This window comes from Lygodium microphyllum, chromosome 24, assembly GCF_053477565.2.
Source record: "Lygodium microphyllum isolate KBCC chromosome 24, Lygodium_microphyllum_v1.1.10, whole genome shotgun sequence".
In the NCBI taxonomy this organism is placed as follows: domain Eukaryota; kingdom Viridiplantae; phylum Streptophyta; class Polypodiopsida; order Schizaeales; family Lygodiaceae; genus Lygodium; species Lygodium microphyllum.
The window spans coordinates 87,832,033-87,852,210 of NC_141158.1; the positions used below are offsets into that span (position 1 = coordinate 87,832,033).

General features: G+C 38.1%; 2 protein-coding genes across 11 annotated transcripts in view; both read right to left on the reverse strand.

Moving 5' to 3' along the window:
- Positions 1–1,276: 1,276 nt before the first annotated feature.
- On the reverse strand, positions 1,277–6,816 carry LOC148015332 (uncharacterized). Of its 10 annotated transcripts, none has more exons than XR_015688314.1 (5): positions 6,594–6,816; positions 4,570–6,039; positions 3,826–3,916; positions 1,934–2,027; positions 1,277–1,566 (listed from the first exon to the last, which is right to left on the reverse strand). XR_015688314.1 is itself a non-coding variant. In XM_087665111.1 (4 exons), the coding sequence occupies exons 1-3, from the start codon at positions 6,618–6,620 to the stop codon at positions 3,851–3,853; spliced, it is 1,563 nt and encodes a 520-aa protein (XP_087521237.1). In that variant the 5' UTR covers positions 6,621–6,816; the 3' UTR covers positions 1,277–2,027; positions 3,826–3,850. The 10 variants fall into 10 exon arrangements, 4 of the variants coding, with proteins under 4 accessions (XP_087521237.1, XP_087521236.1, XP_087521235.1 ...); XR_015688318.1 differs by adding an exon at positions 4,349–4,460 and having other exon boundaries at positions 1,277–2,027; XR_015688317.1 differs by adding an exon at positions 4,349–4,460 and having other exon boundaries at positions 1,277–2,516.
- A 632-nt stretch (positions 6,817–7,448) lies between these two features.
- Positions 7,449–20,178, reverse strand: part of LOC148015333 (uncharacterized) — a 67,170-nt gene continuing 54,440 nt past the window's right edge. The window contains exon 7 of the mRNA XM_087664895.1: positions 7,449–7,760. Within this exon, the coding sequence (XP_087521021.1) occupies positions 7,701–7,760 (60 nt within the window). The 3' untranslated portion in view covers positions 7,449–7,700. The remainder of the gene's footprint in view (positions 7,761–20,178) is intronic.

Here is a 20,178-nt window from a genome sequence, read left to right on the forward strand (position 1 = left end):
TCACTAAGCAACAACTCCAACAAAAGAGCTAGAAATTTATAAATACCTTTCACTATTACACTCGAACTAGTTAGGCGTACCTTTCTACAAATATTCCAAAATGATATTTCATATGCATCATGATCACTCATGCAAAGATAACAACTCTTCTAAATCCTCCAACAACCTCAAACTTCAATGTTAGTGCTAGCCCAAGAAGGGGCCCAAGCAAAATAACAAAAGTGGTGGTATAACATAGGCAGCCATAAAGCATATTCATTCCATGAGGTTCCTCTATAAAATGTTCCCAAATAACAAGACAATCTTTCATCATTTACCATTTTTACTAACATAACAACTCCTAATACTTCAAATAGGCATGATCGATTGGCAGGAATCAAATCCACTTTGATTACTTGAAACACGAAATTACATGATAGATGACTTATCTTTGACATCAAATTTTAGTCCCCCATCTTTGGAATGTGCAACATCAAAGCTTCTATAATTGCTACTAGCGGATAGAATAAGTGTAGTAGACTAAACTACAAATTAGATTTCTCTAGTATCCAATAGTTAATAAGCACACAAAGAACATATTATGAGAAAAGCTCAAATACATCTAGGTCACAACTTTACACCAGTAAAATAAGAGCAATAGTAAGACAACAAAAAAGTGCATGGTAAAGAAAAGTGCCTTAAAATATGAAAGAAAACATATCCTTTCATAGGCTCAAACAAGATTCAATATCCACCACTAGTATGTTTGTGTCGCCCATTCATAGCTTTGCTTGGAAATATATCGATGGTGTTGACATGAAAGAAAGTTTATACACAAATGGACTCATTGCAGACTTCCAAAAGAGGTGACAATGTTTCCTCAACCACACTGGGGTTTTGCTTAGCAATCTGCTACGTCCTTGGTAACTATTGCCCCAACAACAGAGGACTGTGATACAACTTCTTGATTAAATCTTTCTAATCACCACCTTACAAAACTGCAAGCAGTACTGAATTACTTCATTGGTTCATAAAACATAAAGATACAAGCTCTATAAATAGTTCACATATAGAAACTATTGCTTGGGGTTTGAATTGACAGAATAGCCAAACTATCAATTGAAATGTTTGTTTCTGTCACTTAGCATGGTATAGTCAATCATACAATGCTCACGAGTTGAATAACAATGGATAGTCGAAAGCTGCAATTTATTCCTTTCTTTACGGATGGCAACCTTGCATGGGGTAACCCTAGATTAAAATTTGTCACAAAAACTAAGTGAAACCATGCAAATGCTTGCCAAATAACCATCTTTGTTCCATACTTTCACATGTACTGCATATACAACAGGCACCTTATGGAGGAACCTGGGAACTTTCCTAAAGCCAGAGACTTGGATACTGTATATTCAAGCCATTGGTGCAGGAGGTTTTGCAAGGTCAATCTGAAGCCTGCAACAAGCTGCTTAAGGCAACGGATGTATGCGCAACCACAATATACATAACACGGATGTAGACATAATCCAGAGTTTCCCATAAATGGAGAATGATCAACCACAATATACATCTGTCAACAGGGATGTAGACCTAATCCAGAGTTTCCCATCAATGGAGAATTAATCTCTGCACTAATCTCAAATACTCTCTCAAACACAACCCGTCCCTTTACCCCCCCAGACCTTAAATGTATAAGCTTAGCAACAGCTAGCATAACCGAGCATCATAATACTTTACTTAACGTTATAATAATGATTAACTATCCCTCACTCTCAAATTCCTGAAGAATTGACTTGTCCCTTTCACAGTTTCCAATCAGGCAATCTAAGAAAGTCTACATTCTGGATCTGGCCAAGGAAGGCTGTTGCTGAGTTTGTATTTTCATTTTTCTTAACAAAATGAAGCATCAACAATGACAGGCAAAAGGCCTAATATTACAAGAATGATCGTTACAAACCTTCATCACTGCAGCTGTCCTGGCAACTTTTCTTACTTTCCCTCAAGTTGTAAAGCAAGCACTAAAGTCTCAGCAGAGCACCAATGATTCCATCCTTGAAAATGCAAATCAGATTATGTGAGAGCACAATGGCGTAACAATTATAACAGAGTTTAAAATATGTTAACAGAGGGACTGGGGTACTGACTTGAGCTTCAGCAATGCCAAAAAGTACATGATCATGAGAAAACATGAAAATGCAGAACAAAATTCTATTTCTGTTGGTGCCTTCTTGAATATCAGATAATGTCCTCACCTGCAAGCTCCTCCTTCACCTACCTCTTAGAACAAGTGTTGACCCAGTAACCCAACAGATAAGATAAATTATGGCTTTTCATGTAATTACGTTAGCTCAACAATGCCCCCAGCTGCAAAATTCTCAGCCACTCAAGAGTGCGTCCATGAGCACATCCAAACACCATGAATCCAAAATATTGATGAGTCAACTTGAGGTATCGGTAAGGTAAAAGATGATTCCTTCTATGAAAAAGGTCACACATTGCGGTGAAGTCATTCAGAGCATCATCATCTCTCTTCATGATCCCTTACATGTTGCCCCCCCCCAAAAAAAAACCATTTATCAGGTTTAAAAATACTTTGTCCAGGGACTGGCTTTCCAGATTCTTTTAAAAGGCCTTTCCAAAATCTTAGCACATCTCTGAACACTTATGGCAAGCTATCCAATTTACAACCTATATCCAATTTTACCACCAAAAATCCTGTAGCTCAGATCACATCATACCTGCCCAATACACTAGGGAAACTTAGGTGGGCACACTTTTTTAAAAAACAACAAGACAGTTGAGGAAGAGAATCATTCATGCAAATTTGCAAAGCAAGTCCTGTGACAGAAAAAGTCCCTAGTGCACACATGGCTGTAGCTTCATATATGCCAAACCTATAGTATGAATTCATTCACAAGCAGTTTCTACGAAGAGTGGATTTTGTTGCTACAAAGTCACATTATATATAAATTCTTCTTACACCCCTTGAGTCCCATTAGTCTAAATGATTCCTTGGAACCACCCTAAACCTATCCACAACTTTGCCCATCTCTACAATGCAGATTCCATACTAAGTTTGTTCTTAGACAACTGATGCTGATAAGACAACAAATCTAGTGTCTGGACAGCTCAGCAAAAAATAAGCTGCACATCCACTAACTGTACAAATGTTCATCACTAACCTAACAGATTCCTGCCTCAAGCCAAATCAAGTTTCTGTTCGCACTTTGGATCATGATGACATTGAGTGCATATTCTACTCATGCGGCTCATATTAACAAATTTCAAAGCCCAGTGCTGGCAGAAGTTCCCCACAAGTCACCAATTGCATCAACAAAGTTCGAGTCATAGTAAAGACACTGGATGGGGAGTAAATTTTGTTAAAGCATATTGAATTCATTACTGTGGGGGTTAACAGCCTCTGGGATTAATCAAAAAAGTTTGCTTAATGACGACCGGCCAAATATTGTTATCCTTTGATGTTCCAATACATTAAACAGCTCAAAATTAACTTGCGTGATGTCACCAACAACCTCAATGGATGCATGGATCTCCCAATGCTCATATGTAAGTAATCCCCATTTTCAAGTATAAAGTATACATGTTAAGGCATTTCTGTTGCTGCAGACTTGATTGAGGTGATAACAAAGACGAAAGAATGACACAGATGGAATTTGCCTCTAGTTACTTTTTTTTTTTTTTTAACAAACAAACAAACAAACATGGTAGTAATTATAAACCTCCTTACAAAATCTATCCTGTGGTGACTAGAATACAAAGTTGTCATACAGTTTCCTAACTGGATTAAAGACATTCAGCCATTATACCATATTTGGGTCTGTTTCCAACCTGCCAATTAATGTGGAAGCAGCAGTTAGCGCCGTAGTCTTCTCTTAGCAAGCTCTGTAGCTCTTTTGGGTATGTATACTTTGTAATTCACCTGAAAAAACACAACCGCATGATATCAATCATAGGCGGGCTTCATGGCTTATAAAGTATGATCACCATTTTTCACATAATGTAAACATAAAGGAGTGCATCTTTCACCATGCATAGTGAAACAGATACTTAGAGGGGACTGCCAGGATGCACACCAGAAATAAGTTTCCTGGTAGAATGAATCAGGTTTGCTCATGTGCCATATAACAGGCATAATTGACCTAGCAACAAGTTAATTCATGTACCATATAATAGCATAAGCTCATACATGAGGGTCATCTATCATAGTTCTTTTTATGTTATAAGCATTTCTAACAACAAATAAAGTCATGCTGGTGAATGTATGAACTGCAACTCTATTCACTCAACGAAAGTTGTCTTGTCCTCACGTTATTGAATGAATACTTGGGACCTCTCTCATTCAAAAACTTACTAGCCTTCAGATAGTAAAATCTCTCCCCTCGTCCCCCTGCCTCCTGTGATTGTTGGGCAAGTAAATAATATCCCTTTCAACCTTACTTGAGGACTTCGTTCCAAATGGTATGCTACAAGCAGAAATTTCAAACGTTGCTAAACTACATACAATTCTTGAAAATAGTCTCCAGTTACCAGTAATCAAAACAAACAGGACAGTGATAATCATGTTTTATCTACCTGTACAAGTTCTCCCCCTCGCATGACCGACATGGTCTTTTCCTGGAAGCCATCCTCTTTTGTTCCACTTTCAACCTTGGCAACATCTGATGTGCAAGCCATTTCACTCTCTCGTGATGTTCCCTGGCAAGCTACTGTTTGATTAATATGCTTCATAGGACCAGCTCCATCAGTTTTACTCCCAACCATAATCTTGTCCACAGGTGCTGCTGCACCAATGTACAATTCCTTGGATTTGAGCTGCTTTACAGCTCCTGTATCCGATTTGCCCAACTTTGAAAGTGACCCATACTGTTGTAAATCACCTGCTTTCTTTGAAACCCCATCCCTTTTACTTTCCTGAGCTTCCTCATTTTTGAAGTCAGAACTGCATATACTATCCTTTATGACACTAGAATTGGCTTTTTCTGCTATTGCACTTGAGTTCCTTGGTTTGCAATCTCCATCAGTACCAACTTCTTGATAGACATCAGAACAGTTACTTCTTGAATTGTCACCCGTATGCCACCCTACACTACCTCTACTTATTTCTCCTTCTTCAGGACTAGAATCTATAGCATTACCTATGTTATTTTCTTCTACCCTGCTTTTTAGTTGCTCATAGCCAGTGAATGTGTTTGGTGCAATGCCATCACATTCAGGCGGCCAAAAATGGTGATCTACACCAGTATCTAGACTTTTACTAATGTTTACAGTAGACACAGAGTTGGCTATGTCAGTGTTTGCATGCAATTGCTTTGGCCCATCAGATGCTTCCCTAGTTAAAGACTTTTCTTTGTGCTCAGGGCTTCTAATAGAAGCATCCTTGTGCCTCAACAGGTTTTCCAAAGCTTTTTGGCGCAACTCTATCTCCAAACTCTCTGCTTTATTTCCAGTATCCACTAAGCATCCTACCAGTCGAGGTGAGCAGACACTCTGTTTCCCCTCAAGTTGATCCTCCTTTCTCACCATCAGTGCCTCACGTAATTTTCCTGCAAACTCATGCTTCTGAATCGATATATCATGTTTGGACTTTAATGCTTCTCCCTCATTGTGCACAGCATCCTCGTTCATCTTCAGAAGCTTTGCACTTTCTCTGCAATTATCCTTCTTGGCAGCATCAAACTCCAATCTTGACCTTTTTCTATCCTGCCTGTAACTGTAACACTCATTATCAGTGCTACTTGAATCACTATTCTTCCCAGAACTGCTTAAGCTACCAGTTGTACTGCTGCTAGAGCTTTTACTGTCTGAACTCTTACGCTTCTTCCTTTGTTTACGTTTTTTTCTGTCTGCTGATTTGGACCTGCGGTGATAATCTTTATCCTTCCTTTTTCCCCTGTAATGTTTTCTTGATGCCTCTTCACTTTGCTCTCTTTTCCTTTTATGCTCTTTCTTTGTTGCCTTGTGCTTATGATGTGCCTGGTTCTTGTCCTCGCTGCTCTTGCCATCAGGCAACTTCCTATGAGACATATCTTTTGTATCATTTACCTGAAAAGGTGAACAAGGGCAAACATCAACACCATTGTATCAAATAAAAACCTTTGCAAACCAATCTGACAGCAGTATCAACTGGCCATATTTGAGTCCTAGCTTTTAGCCAACAGCAGGGTAAGAGACACCAGGGGCCGTTTGTATTGAGATCACGACGTTCATTTAGCTTCATGGTAGCTCCTGGAGTGACCTACTGACAAGGTTGAGATCAAAAGGTTGCAATTTTTCAATGCGTGTGCCCGTTTGAGACTCGTGAAAGTGTGCAGTGATCGCAATTGCAGGATGCGAAGGGTAATTATGCACCTCCTCCACCATAGCCTTGTCTGTTTTGAGATATTTGAAGGGTGGAGGTAATCCTTTGACAGGCCAAGTTGGCTTCCTGCACCCCCTCTACCATCGTAGCCTTGTCTGCTTTGAGAGACCTTTCAAGGATGGAAACAATCCTTTGACAGGCCAAGTTGCCTTCTTCCTGATCCTGTTCTTGCAACGCAAGGGCATGGCTGGGAATTTGAGAAATCAAGGAGGGGAACACAGGCAAGAAGAAGACTGACCTTTCGATGAGACTTGTGGCGGCCCATGCCTGCTTCTTGATTCACCAGGGGCAGAAGCAGAGGAGACCCTTCACGCCATGAATCTGGGAACGAAGTAAATAAAAGAAAGCACAGAGAGACGCGATCACGACAGACGCCACGTCGGCTGCTTCGATGGTAGTCGCGAAAAATTGGCTATGGATCCCGGCATTGGCCTTAGGTCTTATTTTTTCTTTGTGCACAAATTTTGTAGCATTTGTCTTTTAATCAAAGCTCTAAAAATCTTTTTAGGAAAGAAGAGCTTTGACTATCCATAGTCTCACCTAACGTTTATCAACAACAAATTTCAAGATTCAGAATCAATCAAAATGTGTGTGTGTGTGTGTGCGCGCGCGCACGTGTGCGCGTGTGCATTAGAGCCATTCCGCTATAAACTTGCAAACCCAAGTTCCAATCTTGTTTTTTGATCCTTGGTACTAGATTATCATACTAATATAAGAATTGAACTTACGGCCTACAAGCCACCATGCATTCAGCACCCCAAATATGAAACACCCGCTTGCTCACTCTCATCCTAGACACATGGCCCTGCTTTTCGATTTTGAAAGGGTTAAACTAAATTATGTAGAGAAAGTCAAACAAAACGACCATTCTTCCCTAACATGGGTGGACTTGGTGCGCAGATCGGATGTTGTATGCTCGCGTAGTGAATGCCGAAAGGTCCCCAAGAACAATAGAACTCTACTTTTTGCACAAAATTCAAGGTAAAAAGCATGAACGACATAAACAAGAGACCAATTGGGTGTAATCTCCCCCATGCCTTGTGTGAGCGCTCCACAAAGCATGTATTTTATGTATTAATCATCTTCAAGCTCAAATAATAGCCCAAATTACAAAATAGTAAGCTTTTAGCTTTTGAGTTTACTTTAGCACAAGATAGGAATAAAGCTAACGGACGGTTCCCAAAGAGTCTGGCATACACAATACAATGTCCAAGTACAAATAACATAATCGTGCGCCCATGCGTATACAAAATAATAAATAAATATCCAACACCTCAATAAATAGGCGCGACAAAATATAAGTGCCATGCCTAAGGTATGCGCCCATCAAAATATAAATGATAAATCAAATACTCGCTATCCTCCAATGCTTTCCTCCGCCACTGTTGCTATCTCTACACATCAACTGAAGCATTCACAATCGTTAGTAAAATAATACGATTAAACTGACAAAAGTGAATACCTAGCAGTCTTCGGCTACAATAAATAAATCAACTGGTTAGAAATCAATCCTAACCTTAATTTATTACGAGTGCGTACTCTAAACTCATAAACGTTTATTAATTTAATATGCATTTTGCAGAATCACCCGCTATGGAATCACCCATGTACACACTAAATTAATGAAACGCCCGAAAAGGACAGGCATCCCCATCAACTGACAAAAGTGAATACCTAGCAATCTTCGGCTACAATAAATAAATCAACTGGTTAGAAATCAATCCTAACCTTAATTTATTACGAGTGCCTACTCTAAACTCATAAACGTTTATTAATTTAATATGCATTTTGTAGAATCACCCGCTATGGAATCACCCATGTACACACTAAATTAATGAAACGCCCGAAAAGGACACGCGTCCCCATCAACTTCTCGCACAAAGAATCCACTTTGTGTATGAGTCCCGATCATCAAAGTTTACGGAATCCACCGTGGCACAAAATCCACCGTGAAATATGCCTCCTGGCATCAGGACTAAACAAAGGTCTTTCAAAACTTGATGAAGAACATTGGTATGGTCAGGCTGGCAAGGCTTGGTTGCACCTTGGCATCAAAGCTCTTCAATTATTAAAGTGTCATTTACTTCAACCATGTGATATTACTTCCACCATGTCAGCATCTTCATTTAGTACTTTCCTTCTTGGTTCCTTCACTCCTTTTACAATGGCACTACCATAATCTGCATTGATCTATTTTTGTCTCAATTTGAGTATTGCATAATGCTAGCTTTAGTGCAATGGTTGTAAAATTGCATATCTTAATCAAAATTATGTTCTTGAGTAGCTTCGTTTTGTATTCAGAAGACTTAGATGTTATAGGTGAGCTTAGGTGATTTAGATGTTTTTTCATGGCTCTTGATCAAAATTATGTGCTTGAGTGAGCAGCAATCTGTGAGCTCAATGCTCAATTTCTAATGGATTTGATGGCAAATCTATCCTTGCAAAATGTTTTCTTGAGTTCCCTCTTCTTTTTTGTGCTAAGCCTAGTTCACTTGAGCTTGATTCTCAAATTTCCTAAATCATTTGTTGGAATCAATTGCATGCAACTTTACTTCTAATATTTCACTTATGTGTATGCATTGACTTTGGAGTCTCTAGATGCAACTCATTATCTAATCCCATCAACAAATAGCTTAATCTTAGGTACTTCTCTCTTTCTTTATATCTAGCCTTTCTTTTTGCTTCAATTCTAGTCTCAACAATTCGCTTGATGGAGTCAATGTGGTGCTAAAGCTCAAGGATGCAATGAGCTTTTATTGGTTTAAGAGTTTCAATGCTCATTGACATGACTATCTCTCACATAGTCAACCCACATCCGATCCCCAAGCCATTCAATCTCTCCTAACACTCCAATGCAAGTGAGAAACAAGCAATTCAAGAGTTCATAGTAGTAGACTCATCTTCTCATGTTGTTGTCAGAATGCTACTAAAATCGAATGGGCTCAAGTGGGTATGTACAAGTTATAACTATTGGCATCTAACCTATGCTACTAATTAGTAGCACTCGAGTGCTATTTGGTAGGTCATTGGCCATGGTGATTGGCTAGTCAAGTGTCAATAGGTATCGATACATCTTCTTTTGCATGTGGCTATGTAGCTGGAGGTCAATAGTGGCATGCACTATAGGCATTGTGTGGCAGTCATAAGGGCCAAGTGGAGTAGTTAACAATTGAGGCTAGGTGTGATCCCCTTTATGTTTCGTGGATAGACAAAGAATTTGGAGTTGGAGTGTTGACTTGAGGTCTTGAGACAAGTGCATCAAGTCAGCGAATCTTTGAGTCTCAATTGATGGTAAGTGGTGATGATCTATATATTCTTGATTTGGGAGATGGGTCAAACTCCAAGAAATCCTAGAGTATTGTCCCACAAATGAGGACCCAAACCATATATAGGGTATCATGCAATTACTATGTGAGTACACATATGTACTTAGGTAATTACTTGATAAAGTCAACTAAGCAAGAAAGCTTGTTGGATGAAGATGGGAAGAATTGTCATTGTTAATGAAAAGGTGCTTGAAGAAGATTATAAGGAGATGTTGATAGTAGATTGGACAAGGCATTGTATCCTAGATGAGTGATTTTGAAGGATAGGGTCTTTAGTGGTTGCAACTACATGTGGTAGCTAAAGAGATTGGTTTCTTTCATAAGTGAATGTGGGGGAATGGAAAGACTAGGGGGTTAGAAATGGAGGTAGCCCCACGACTGAGGCCATTGGGGCATATCTAATGTGAAGATTTGTAGGTGTTATGCAATGCATGTGGGTGCATATTTATTTCTCTCTTTTTTTTCTCTCTTTTTTAAAAATGAATGTACAAGTGCCATACAATTATAGTTCTAGCCTTAAAAAGTAGATGGGAAATATCAACGATTTGCAAGTTGATCATGATGGTGATCCTAGCTCTTCATATTGTTATTGCACTAAAGCAAATAGGACAAATGTTGAGCCAAGTCAATTGAAGCATGAGAATTGATGTTTAGAGCAAATGTTGCTGATGAAGAACCACAATGAGGATTAGAATTTTTTTACAAGCAATTTGCACATCCTTTGGAGGAAATAGAGAGCTCTTGAGGTAGAGATTAATGTACATTTTGCATGAATACGGGGATTTGCATGATGAGATTTACATGGAGCAACCTAAGGGCTTTACAGAACCTGGCAGGGAGCACCTAGCATGCAAGTTGAAGAAAAGTCTTTATGGCTTGAAGCATGCACCTCAGTATCATAAGTTTGATGCCTTTATACAGTCACAGGGCTACAGCAAGAGTGCTATGGATCCATGTCTTTACACAAAGATAGCACGTGATGACTCATTGATTATTTTGATACTTTATGTGGATGATATGCTGATAGCAGGGAAAGCTCATGATGAGCTGGATGCTCTTAAATCTCAACTGAAGAAGAGATTTGAGATGGAGGATTTGGAACAGGTCTCTCACATTCTTGGTATGCGCATTAAGCACGATAGGCATCACGGACTACTCTACCTCTCATAGAGGGAGTACATTCATAAAGTCCTTAAGCGTTTCCGCATGTAGAACGTGAAGCCTATTGGTTGTCCATTACCTTCTTATGTGAAGGTTTCACAGGACAATTGTCCGCAAACAGATGAGCAGAGGGCCAAGATGGCCAAGATCCCTTATGCATAAGCTATGGGCAGTTTGATGTATGCCATGATAGCCACTCGACCCGATATTGCCTTTATAGTTGGTGTTGTGGCACGCTATAAGGCTACACCTGGCAATAAACATTGGGATGCCGTGAAGGGTATCATGAGATACCTGAAAGGCATAGCAAATATGTGTTTTTGCTATGGCAACTAGGATACATGAGTTTTGGGATACACAGACTCTGATTATGCAGGACATGCAGATAGTAGGAAGTCCACTTCTGGTTATGTATTCACCTATGATGGAGGTACTGTCTCTTGGATGTCCAGGGTTCAGAAGTGTACGACTCTGTCTACCACTAATGGCGAGTATGTTGCAGCCACACTGAGGCTTGCAAGGATGCCATATGGTTAGGCCATTTGGTTCATGACCTTGGGATTGATTCTATACCTACGCTGCATTCGGATTCTATGAGTACTATTCAGCTAGCCAAGAAATCGGTCTTCCATGCAAAGACGAAACACATTGAGGTGAGGTATCACTTCATACGTGGGGTCATGGAGGACAAGTCTGTTGACCTTGTCAAGATTTCCACTAACGAAAATCTTACCGATCTGCTCACGATGAAAAGCCTCACTACTAAGCGCTTTGCCATCCTCAGGAGATTGATGGGCGTTGGATGAGATGACGTTTTTCCTCATCCTATTGTACATGTGTACATTGTACTGTCTTTTCCTTTTCTTTTTCACTCCTCATTGGGGCAAATTCACCTTTCAGTGGGAGGTTGTTGAAGGGGTAAAGGCGTCTCTACCTAGCCGCCTATGTATTACTACACTGACAGTACCCGCCCCACTGCACACTACAAGTGGCGGGCGCCCGCCACTGTCACTTTATTCTTTATTCTTTCAGTGACAGTTTGAATAAAGGAAGGCCCAGTCACACATTGTGATTATTGGAGTTCCCACATTGTGAGTCTCTCTCTCTCTTACTCTTGCTCTCCTGCCATAGCTCTCTTGTGCAAGCTTCGATCCTTCTCACCTTTCAACAAGGTTGGTGCTTGCTTTGACAACTTCACACATTCACTTTTAACTAATTGAAGTAGCTCACTTATGTTGTCTTCCTTCATGGAGCTCTAGATAACAATGTCAAAGAATATAGATATTTTCTTCGAAAACCTTGCGATCCCTGGCCACAAAATCACCCAATACCTAACCACTTCTAAGGGCTTCACTGGTAACAATTCCTTCTACTTTGTCCACCTATGTAGAAGCACCTCATTCATATCGAACATGATTTATTTTTGGATTGTGAGAGGTAGTTATACATGCGTAGGTGGAAGGGTGAGCACCTATGTATTGGTATGATGAAAAAGAATACTACATTATAGTCAAATATTGTACAAGTTTATGTAAACATGTTACCTTTGCTCTTAGATATCTTCCATCTTCGACAAAGTGATACAGACATGTAATCTGTTTATTGGAATTTAGCGCTACTAATGCAAAGTCACCACATCCTGCATTGCAATCTAAAATGATATCCCCTTCTTTTATATACGTTTGTAAAAACAAGCTCCAAAAAGCCCTGCCACGTTGCATGCCACCTATAGTATGTGGTATTCATATAACGAATTAGGAATCTACTAAATGTCTAGAAAACATATATGCGGTAGTTTAACAACATTGAATCTTATACCGACCTCTCAGTGGGGATCCTAATGTATCTTGCACTTACTGAATCACAGTAATGTTGTTGTCAAGTGTTTTTCTGAAAACTGAAAACCCCTAGTCAAACTGTAGTTAGGTTTGGTTTTTGTTAACTTAGTTGTTTACGTGACTGATTGCTTTGTTGTTTTGTAATTGCATTCCTTGTGATTCTCTAGCTTAGGATTTATTTATGTCATTTTGTTTAGTTTGTTGAGTGTGAAACTTGATAGCCTTGGTTGAGTTTGGAATTTTTTTGGACAAGTTGGAGCTGGAGTTTGCTAATAGCTGTCGAACATTGTGGAACAAGGTTTGTTTTCTTACTGAGACTCTTGCACATCACGGGGAGTATGGATTCACGAGCACTTCACGTTGCACTTGTTGATGCACTGCACTTAGGGATTGTCTCCTGTTCTTATCAAATACTTCCATGTCATGGGTTGGATTTTATGCACAATTCGCACAATTGTTGAGCATTAGCACGGCATGAGGCCCACTGCAGCTATATACAGTAAATCTTAGATGCACACACACTTGAGACAGCACCTATCATTGAGCACATACATTTCTTACACTCATGATAGGACCTGTAGGACAGACCAATCAAGAAATATGTATCCTTTACCTTAAAATTTGCCTAACTGACACAATGATTTTGGGATAGAAATTACAAATGATTCTACCTCGCAAGAACCTAGGTTAACTGAATAAGAGAAAGAAAAAAGTGTTATAAATTGTATTCTTTTAGAAAATCAAAAAGAGAAAAATAAAATTGTTGATGTAATGCATGCAATTAAAAGAAAAAGAGATGCTGAGAGAGATAAACCTGAAACTAGTAAGGCTGGTGAGAAAAGAGGAAGAAAAACAAAGAGAGGAGAGAAGAAAGAGAAGAGAGGAAAATAAATCGAGAGCGCCTAGAAAATATTATCATGCTACTGATATTCCTTTGGAGGAAGGAGAGAGTGATTATGACCTAAAAAAAGATATGATGGGTAAGAAAGCTGATATATCTTTTGCCCAATTGATGGAGTTGTGTCCTAAGATAAGAGGACAATGGAAGAAATTAGTGAATCTGAAGTATAAGGAAAAACAGAAAGGAGCAGTGAGAGTTTTGAGTGATGAAGAATTGCCTGATATTTGTCCTATTGTTGATGGTTGGCATAAGAATCAGAACATAGGAGAAGCATATATTGATGGAGGAGCGCAAATTAGTGTGATTACTCAAGCTTGTGTTGAGCAGTTTGGACTTCAAATCATCGAAGGATCTAAATTTTGAATCAAGCTTGCTAATCATGCTAAAGTGAGGTGCTTAGGTATGATTCAAAATTTGGAAGTGAAGGTTTATGGAATCTTTATGAAAATTGATTGTCATGTTATGCCAGCAAGGTTGGGAGCTTTTCCACTCATATTGGGTAGACCTTGGCTTAGGAAAGCAAGAGCAATTCAAGATTGGGAAAAAGGGATAATAACAATTTATGATCGAAGGGGAGTACCAAAGAGGTTTGACATGTCTTCAAGAAAGGAACTTGTGAATGAAGAAGATTCTGAAAAAGAAAATGAGGAAGAGAGTGATAGCTCTTTTGAGGAAGATGATAGTGAGGATGAGAGTTCAGAGAGTGATTCTGATAGGGAGGTGTCATCTGTCGCAGTTAAGTTAGTGAGTTTTGAGAGAGAGGAAGAGAGAATAGAGGATGAATTTTTGAGTTTGTTAGAAGACCATGAGGGGAAGGGCTTAGAAACTGCTAGTTTTCAAGATGAAGTTAAGGGTTCGAATTTGTTGCCTGATGAGTCTATTGAGATTTGTTGTGAGTTTGATTGTGAGTTTGTTGATCAAGAAAGTATTGAGGTTTTGGGTTCTAACTCATGTTGTGATTTTGGTGTTGGTATTGTTGACTCTGATGAGTCTTGTGAGTTGTTTATTGATGGTTTGAGTAGCCCTGGAGAGGCTTTTGTTTGTGATGATGTTGTTTTGAGTAGACCTAACCTCATGCTTCTGATTAGGGTTTTGATGACCCTGGAGTGGCAGTGATGAGGATGAGAGAGGAAATCTAGGTAAGGCTTTGGAAAGGATTAAAATTTTGAGAGAAGAGAGATCTAACACTTAGGGTAAAGAGTGTGAATAAAATTGTGAGGTTGTAGTTGAAGAAAATTTGATAATTAAGTGTTTGGATGAGGTTAATGATCTTATGTGATTTTTGTGGAAAGTCTCATCACATTGTTTGTGAGAATGATGTGGGAAAGATTGTTTGTTGTGTTTGTTTTTTTGAAGAGATAAAGTCTCGTTGTTTGGATGAATGTCTTGAGGAGGTTTTGTTTGATGTGGATCATGGTGTCTTTGGATATTTTGTGATGATGGGAGATGATTTTCTAGTTTTTCCTGAGATGTTTGTAATATTTGTGGATGAGTTTGATTTTGGCAACATAGAAAGAGTTCAAACCTTGTTTCAAAACCCTAGCTTTGTCATGTTGTTTTTTTTTTGGAGGATGGGAAGGGTATGTGGATTGTCATTGTGGGTGATGAGATGTTTTGCTTTGACAGTGTGAGTTGTTTTGAGAATTTTGGATTTGAAAATTTTGAGGATTTTAAAGAGAGATTTATGAAAGTCTTTTGTGTGTTAATCGAGAAGTTGTCTGAGAATGATGTGTCATGGATTTTTTTAATTTATGAGTTTGAAGAACTCAAATATGGAGAGTGGGATTTGATTTTTGATTGGCTCATAAATGTTGCATCGTTTTATGAGAACAACTGCTGCACATGAATATTTGCAGACTAGGGGGAGGGCTAAATAGCGGAGTATAACATATTTTCTTACTGAGAGTTAAGAGGTGAGGCTAAGGATTTAAATAATGAAGGAACTCTGTTTGCATTATGCATGATACACGATCACATGTAGATAGGCTAGGCACATTTTCTTCAATGCATACATTATTTTTGTGTGTAGCATCGATTGATTGGTTGCATACCACGATCCAACATTGCATATTTTTCCAAATCATGAATGATTGGGCGTGGAGTTCATTTCAAAAAACCATATTCTTGCTAGGACACATTGCATAAAAAACAAGTTCATATCCAAAGAATGTTTATTTTGAAGACTCAAGGATCAAAGGAAAAGGTCGTAATTTTTACATCGTCAGCAAGTATTTCATGAAGAAAAAGAGGACATGTGTGTTGAAAGTGTGTGCAAATACAAGAACAATAGGCCAAAGAATGAAATAAGTCGTCCAAGATAAAAGATGGAGAAAAATGATACGATTTATGAAAATCTATATTTTTGCCCATTTTTTATGGATTTTCACAGTCCACATTGGCTTGTCGACTAGATGCGTTCTGATCAATTTGAGTACCCAAACAACTATGTTCGAAGTTCATATGATGAAGTTATGATCCAAACAAGTTGCAAACAGACATAGGGCAGAAAAATGAAAATAGTGAAAAGCAGTGGAAAAGCAAAAGCTGAAAGCTGAAAGAAAAAAGCCTAATGTATATGAGAGTGAATGAAAAACTATATAAGGATGAGGAAGAGAAGAGCAAGGGGCCTTCCCCCTCAATTCCAATTGTATCATGTGAGAGAAAAGAGAGAAGGGTCGCAGCGAGTGTGTGAACTCTTGGCGTGCTAGTTGAGAAGTCAGAGATTTTGGATGTCAAAGTGCCGAGTGTCGGCTCAAGGCTTTCAAGGTATGAGAATATAACTCACTTGGTTTTTGTCTTTGAAGTGTTGGTGTTTTTTTGAAATTGTTGAAACGTTGTGTGATGCTCTACTCAGATTTGGGTTTTTAGTTGTTTGAGCTACAAGAGGCATATTTATGTGTTGTTTCATTTCGTGTGTGGCTTGTTATGTTTGTCGAATATTTAAAGTTTATTGAGTTGTGTTGTGCATCCGACAAAGTCAATTTTTCCCAACCGACACTCCTTAACATCTCGTTTATCGGGTTGTGAATGAGGCTTGCTCTCGATCACCACTCGCAAAACATCATCTTTTGTAAGCTCCGAGGGGATGATTCCATTGTAAGTTATATTTGAACGCATGTACACTATAATATGTCAAAAGTGCGGATCGTGAGCATGGCAGGAGCTATGGGGGATGAAAAAAGAATATACAACTCATAATGACATAGACTTAGATAGACTAACTGTTACACAAGTGAATTAGGTTCTAAGATAGATTCGCTTGAACTCATAAACGCACTCTTGTTTAAAATGGATTATGACTCTAACAAAACTAGTTACTTAAATAGTTATTAAATAATTAATTTTAAAAATTTATCAATTAACTAGTTAATTTAAAGAATTTATTACGTATTTTTTACTAGTTACTTAATTAAATAATAGGTTGATTAGTAAGTTAATTAATAATTAATGAATTAATTTGGAAAAAAAACATTTTTTACTTTTTATATATAGATATAGATATGGATGTGTGTGTGTGTATGTATGTGTGGCTGGAGAGAGTATAGTCGCCCTAACAAGGGGACATCAACATCCCTTTCGGGGCTTGAAAAGTTGCCCGCCCCCCTCGCACAAAAAAAAAGAACCAACACACCTTTTGGCCCCCATCCCCCAGCATTAAGAAAAAACTTTAGGCCCCTTTCCCCTCTAAAAATGAAATTTTTTGTTACTTAATTAATTTTATTTGTTAGTTAGTAATTAGAAAGCTAGTTATTTACTAATAATTTAATCAGTTAAAATTATATTAATAATTAATAATTTTGTTAAATATCAATTTTTTTGTAAGGTGAGAAAATTCAATTAGCTAGTTAATTTATTTAATTAGTTGATTAATTAATAGTTAAATTTTTTGTTAATAATTCATTTAAAATAGTTTATCATTGGTTTAAGAATAGTTAATAATTAGTAATTATTAATTAATTCATTAGTTCATAGTTAGTTAAAAGTAGTTGATAATTTATAGTGACTAGTACTTAGTCCATGATTAGTAGTTAATAATTAATAATTAGTTAATCATTAGTTCATAATTAAAATTAATAATCGATAATTAGTAACTAGTATTTAAAGTGTAACTAGTAACTAATAATTAGTAACCAATAATTAATAACTATTAAGTATTAATTAAAATTTAATTAATAACTAATATCTATTTAAGTAGTTAATTATTTGATTACTTAATTAGTTTATTATATATATATATATATATATATATATATATATATATATATATATATATATATATATATATATATATATATATATATATATATATATATATATATATAGTAAAGTTAATTAAGCAATTATTAGTTAATTAGTTGAGAAAATAGGGGGAAGGGAGAAAGAGTGATGAAAGAGAGGGGGGAAGAGAGAAAACAAGCGATATATGTAAATTTTTCTTGCTAGAAAAGGGTCGCCAATAGCCCTTTATTGAACGAGAAAATTTTTCTGGCGACCCATTCCTAGCAAGAGTAAAGTTTCACCCAACTGGATTTTGGGTTTTTTTTTTTGCCCAATAAGGGGCTGTCAGCTACCCCTTTTCGGTGAAAAAACAAACCATAGTTCTTCTGAGAATAGACAACATGGGAAGAAGAGAGAGCAACAAAGTGTGGATTTTTTTTTTCCAAGAAGGGGTTGCCAGCGACCCCTGCTCATTGAAAAAGTCAACCATAGTTCCGAGAATAGATAACATGGGAACAAAAGAGAGCAATAGAGTGTGGGTTTTTTTTCCACCCAAGAAGGGGCTGCCAATGACCCCTTCTCGGTGGAAAAAAATCCACATGTCCAAGAATGCATGGGAGAAAGAGAGAGAAAGAGAGAGTAGTAAAAATATTTCCTTGAATATGAATTGTAACCACCAAACCATGTAGGCCCCTTGATTGATACCACTAAAGAGAAAATTGTAATGGAAGGCACCACTAAGGAGGTGTGTGTCATTGGCATGGATAGAAGGATACATCAAGTTCTTCTAGATCTTCTGACGGAGAGTGTTACCTTACACACCACCATAGAGAGATGCACGACAATGAACGAGAAGCGGTGAGGTATCACATCGAATTGACACACGCATTATAGAGCACCAAGATGGTAGGCTTGCTTTTGCACAAAACTCGTGATGTGAAGGCACATAATTCTTGTTCATCACCAAAGTAACAAAACAATAATATTTTTAATCATGCAGAGGGTGGAAGAACTGAGTGTCTTGGATTTGAGATCACATCGGACATGACTCGTGCATAGAGAGGTAAAGAAACGATGCTTGTGAATTCCACACAGGCTGTGATTGGATGATGTCAAAGCTTTATAGTGAAGTGTGTTTTTGCGTAGGGAAGGAAAGAATGCAAGAACACGAACTAGCCATGCCAAGGGATGTGGCGACTATCGGTAAACAAGTGTGACTCGTGGTTTTTTTTCCCCATAATATAATGTCAATAAGAATGGCATGCATTTTTGCAAAAGGACATACAGTTTTTGATTATCAACCTATAATGCTGGAGGATGTGCTAGCCATAGACACTGGTGAACTAACGTGCCTCACGAATACTATTTACAATAACATTTTGAAGGAAGAATATGTTGCTAATCGTGAATTCATCATGCAGAAGGCCATATTGAAAGTCACGTGGAAGTCCCCTTGCAAAACATTGTCTCCCATGAAGCTACAATGGTGCAAGATGTGCCAACCACACATACAAGTAAACAAATGTGTATCAAAAATATTATCTATAGTAATATTCAGTAAGAAGAATACGTTACTAATCAAGGAGTCAATGTGTAGAGGTCCAAATTGAAAGCCCCATGGAAGTCCCCTTGCAAGTCGTCGTCTCCCATATCACTATGATAGCGAAGGTGGAGTGGTATACTGTTCTATGCAACCCATTCGAGACAGGAAATGCATTGCGGAATGATCAACAAAGTGAGGCATTCTCTCGATTGGTAGAGGCATTGGAGGAGATCAACCAACACAAGATGGTCGAGGTTGACGAAGAAACAACAAACACAACATGCTCCCTGAAGATAGTGTCATGTATGGATTAGGGAATGGAATTCCATCATGGAACTCCCATACTCAGGCAGAGTTAGTCTGCCGTGTATCTAGCTAATCATATTCTCAAGGACATAGGGATGTTACTTTTCCTTGCCACAACACACTCCATGGTAGAGCTTGTCGAGCAGGTTGTGGAGGATGGACACCGACGGATGGAGTCAAGGCAGAAGTGTTAGGCCTTACGCATGGCACATGTTGTTCATTACGAGACGCATGTCTGTGTCATTGGAGGTAGAGAGGTGAGATTTTGAAAGTCATGATATGATCATGCTGGATATTGTTTATGTATCACACTTGTTGGCTCTGTTTGGTGAGTGCAATTACTAAAATTAGTATTTCAAGTTTTACATGCAAGTACATGTGATATATATTATGTTGAGAATAGCAAATGATGCTTGCCAATAGAGGCTAGATGCATGCCTTGAAGAGGCTAGAAGATAGATAAAAAATGTATGCTCTGCTGGGAAGAGATGTTCAAAATCCCATATGCACAGTGAGGAGAATGGTACTAT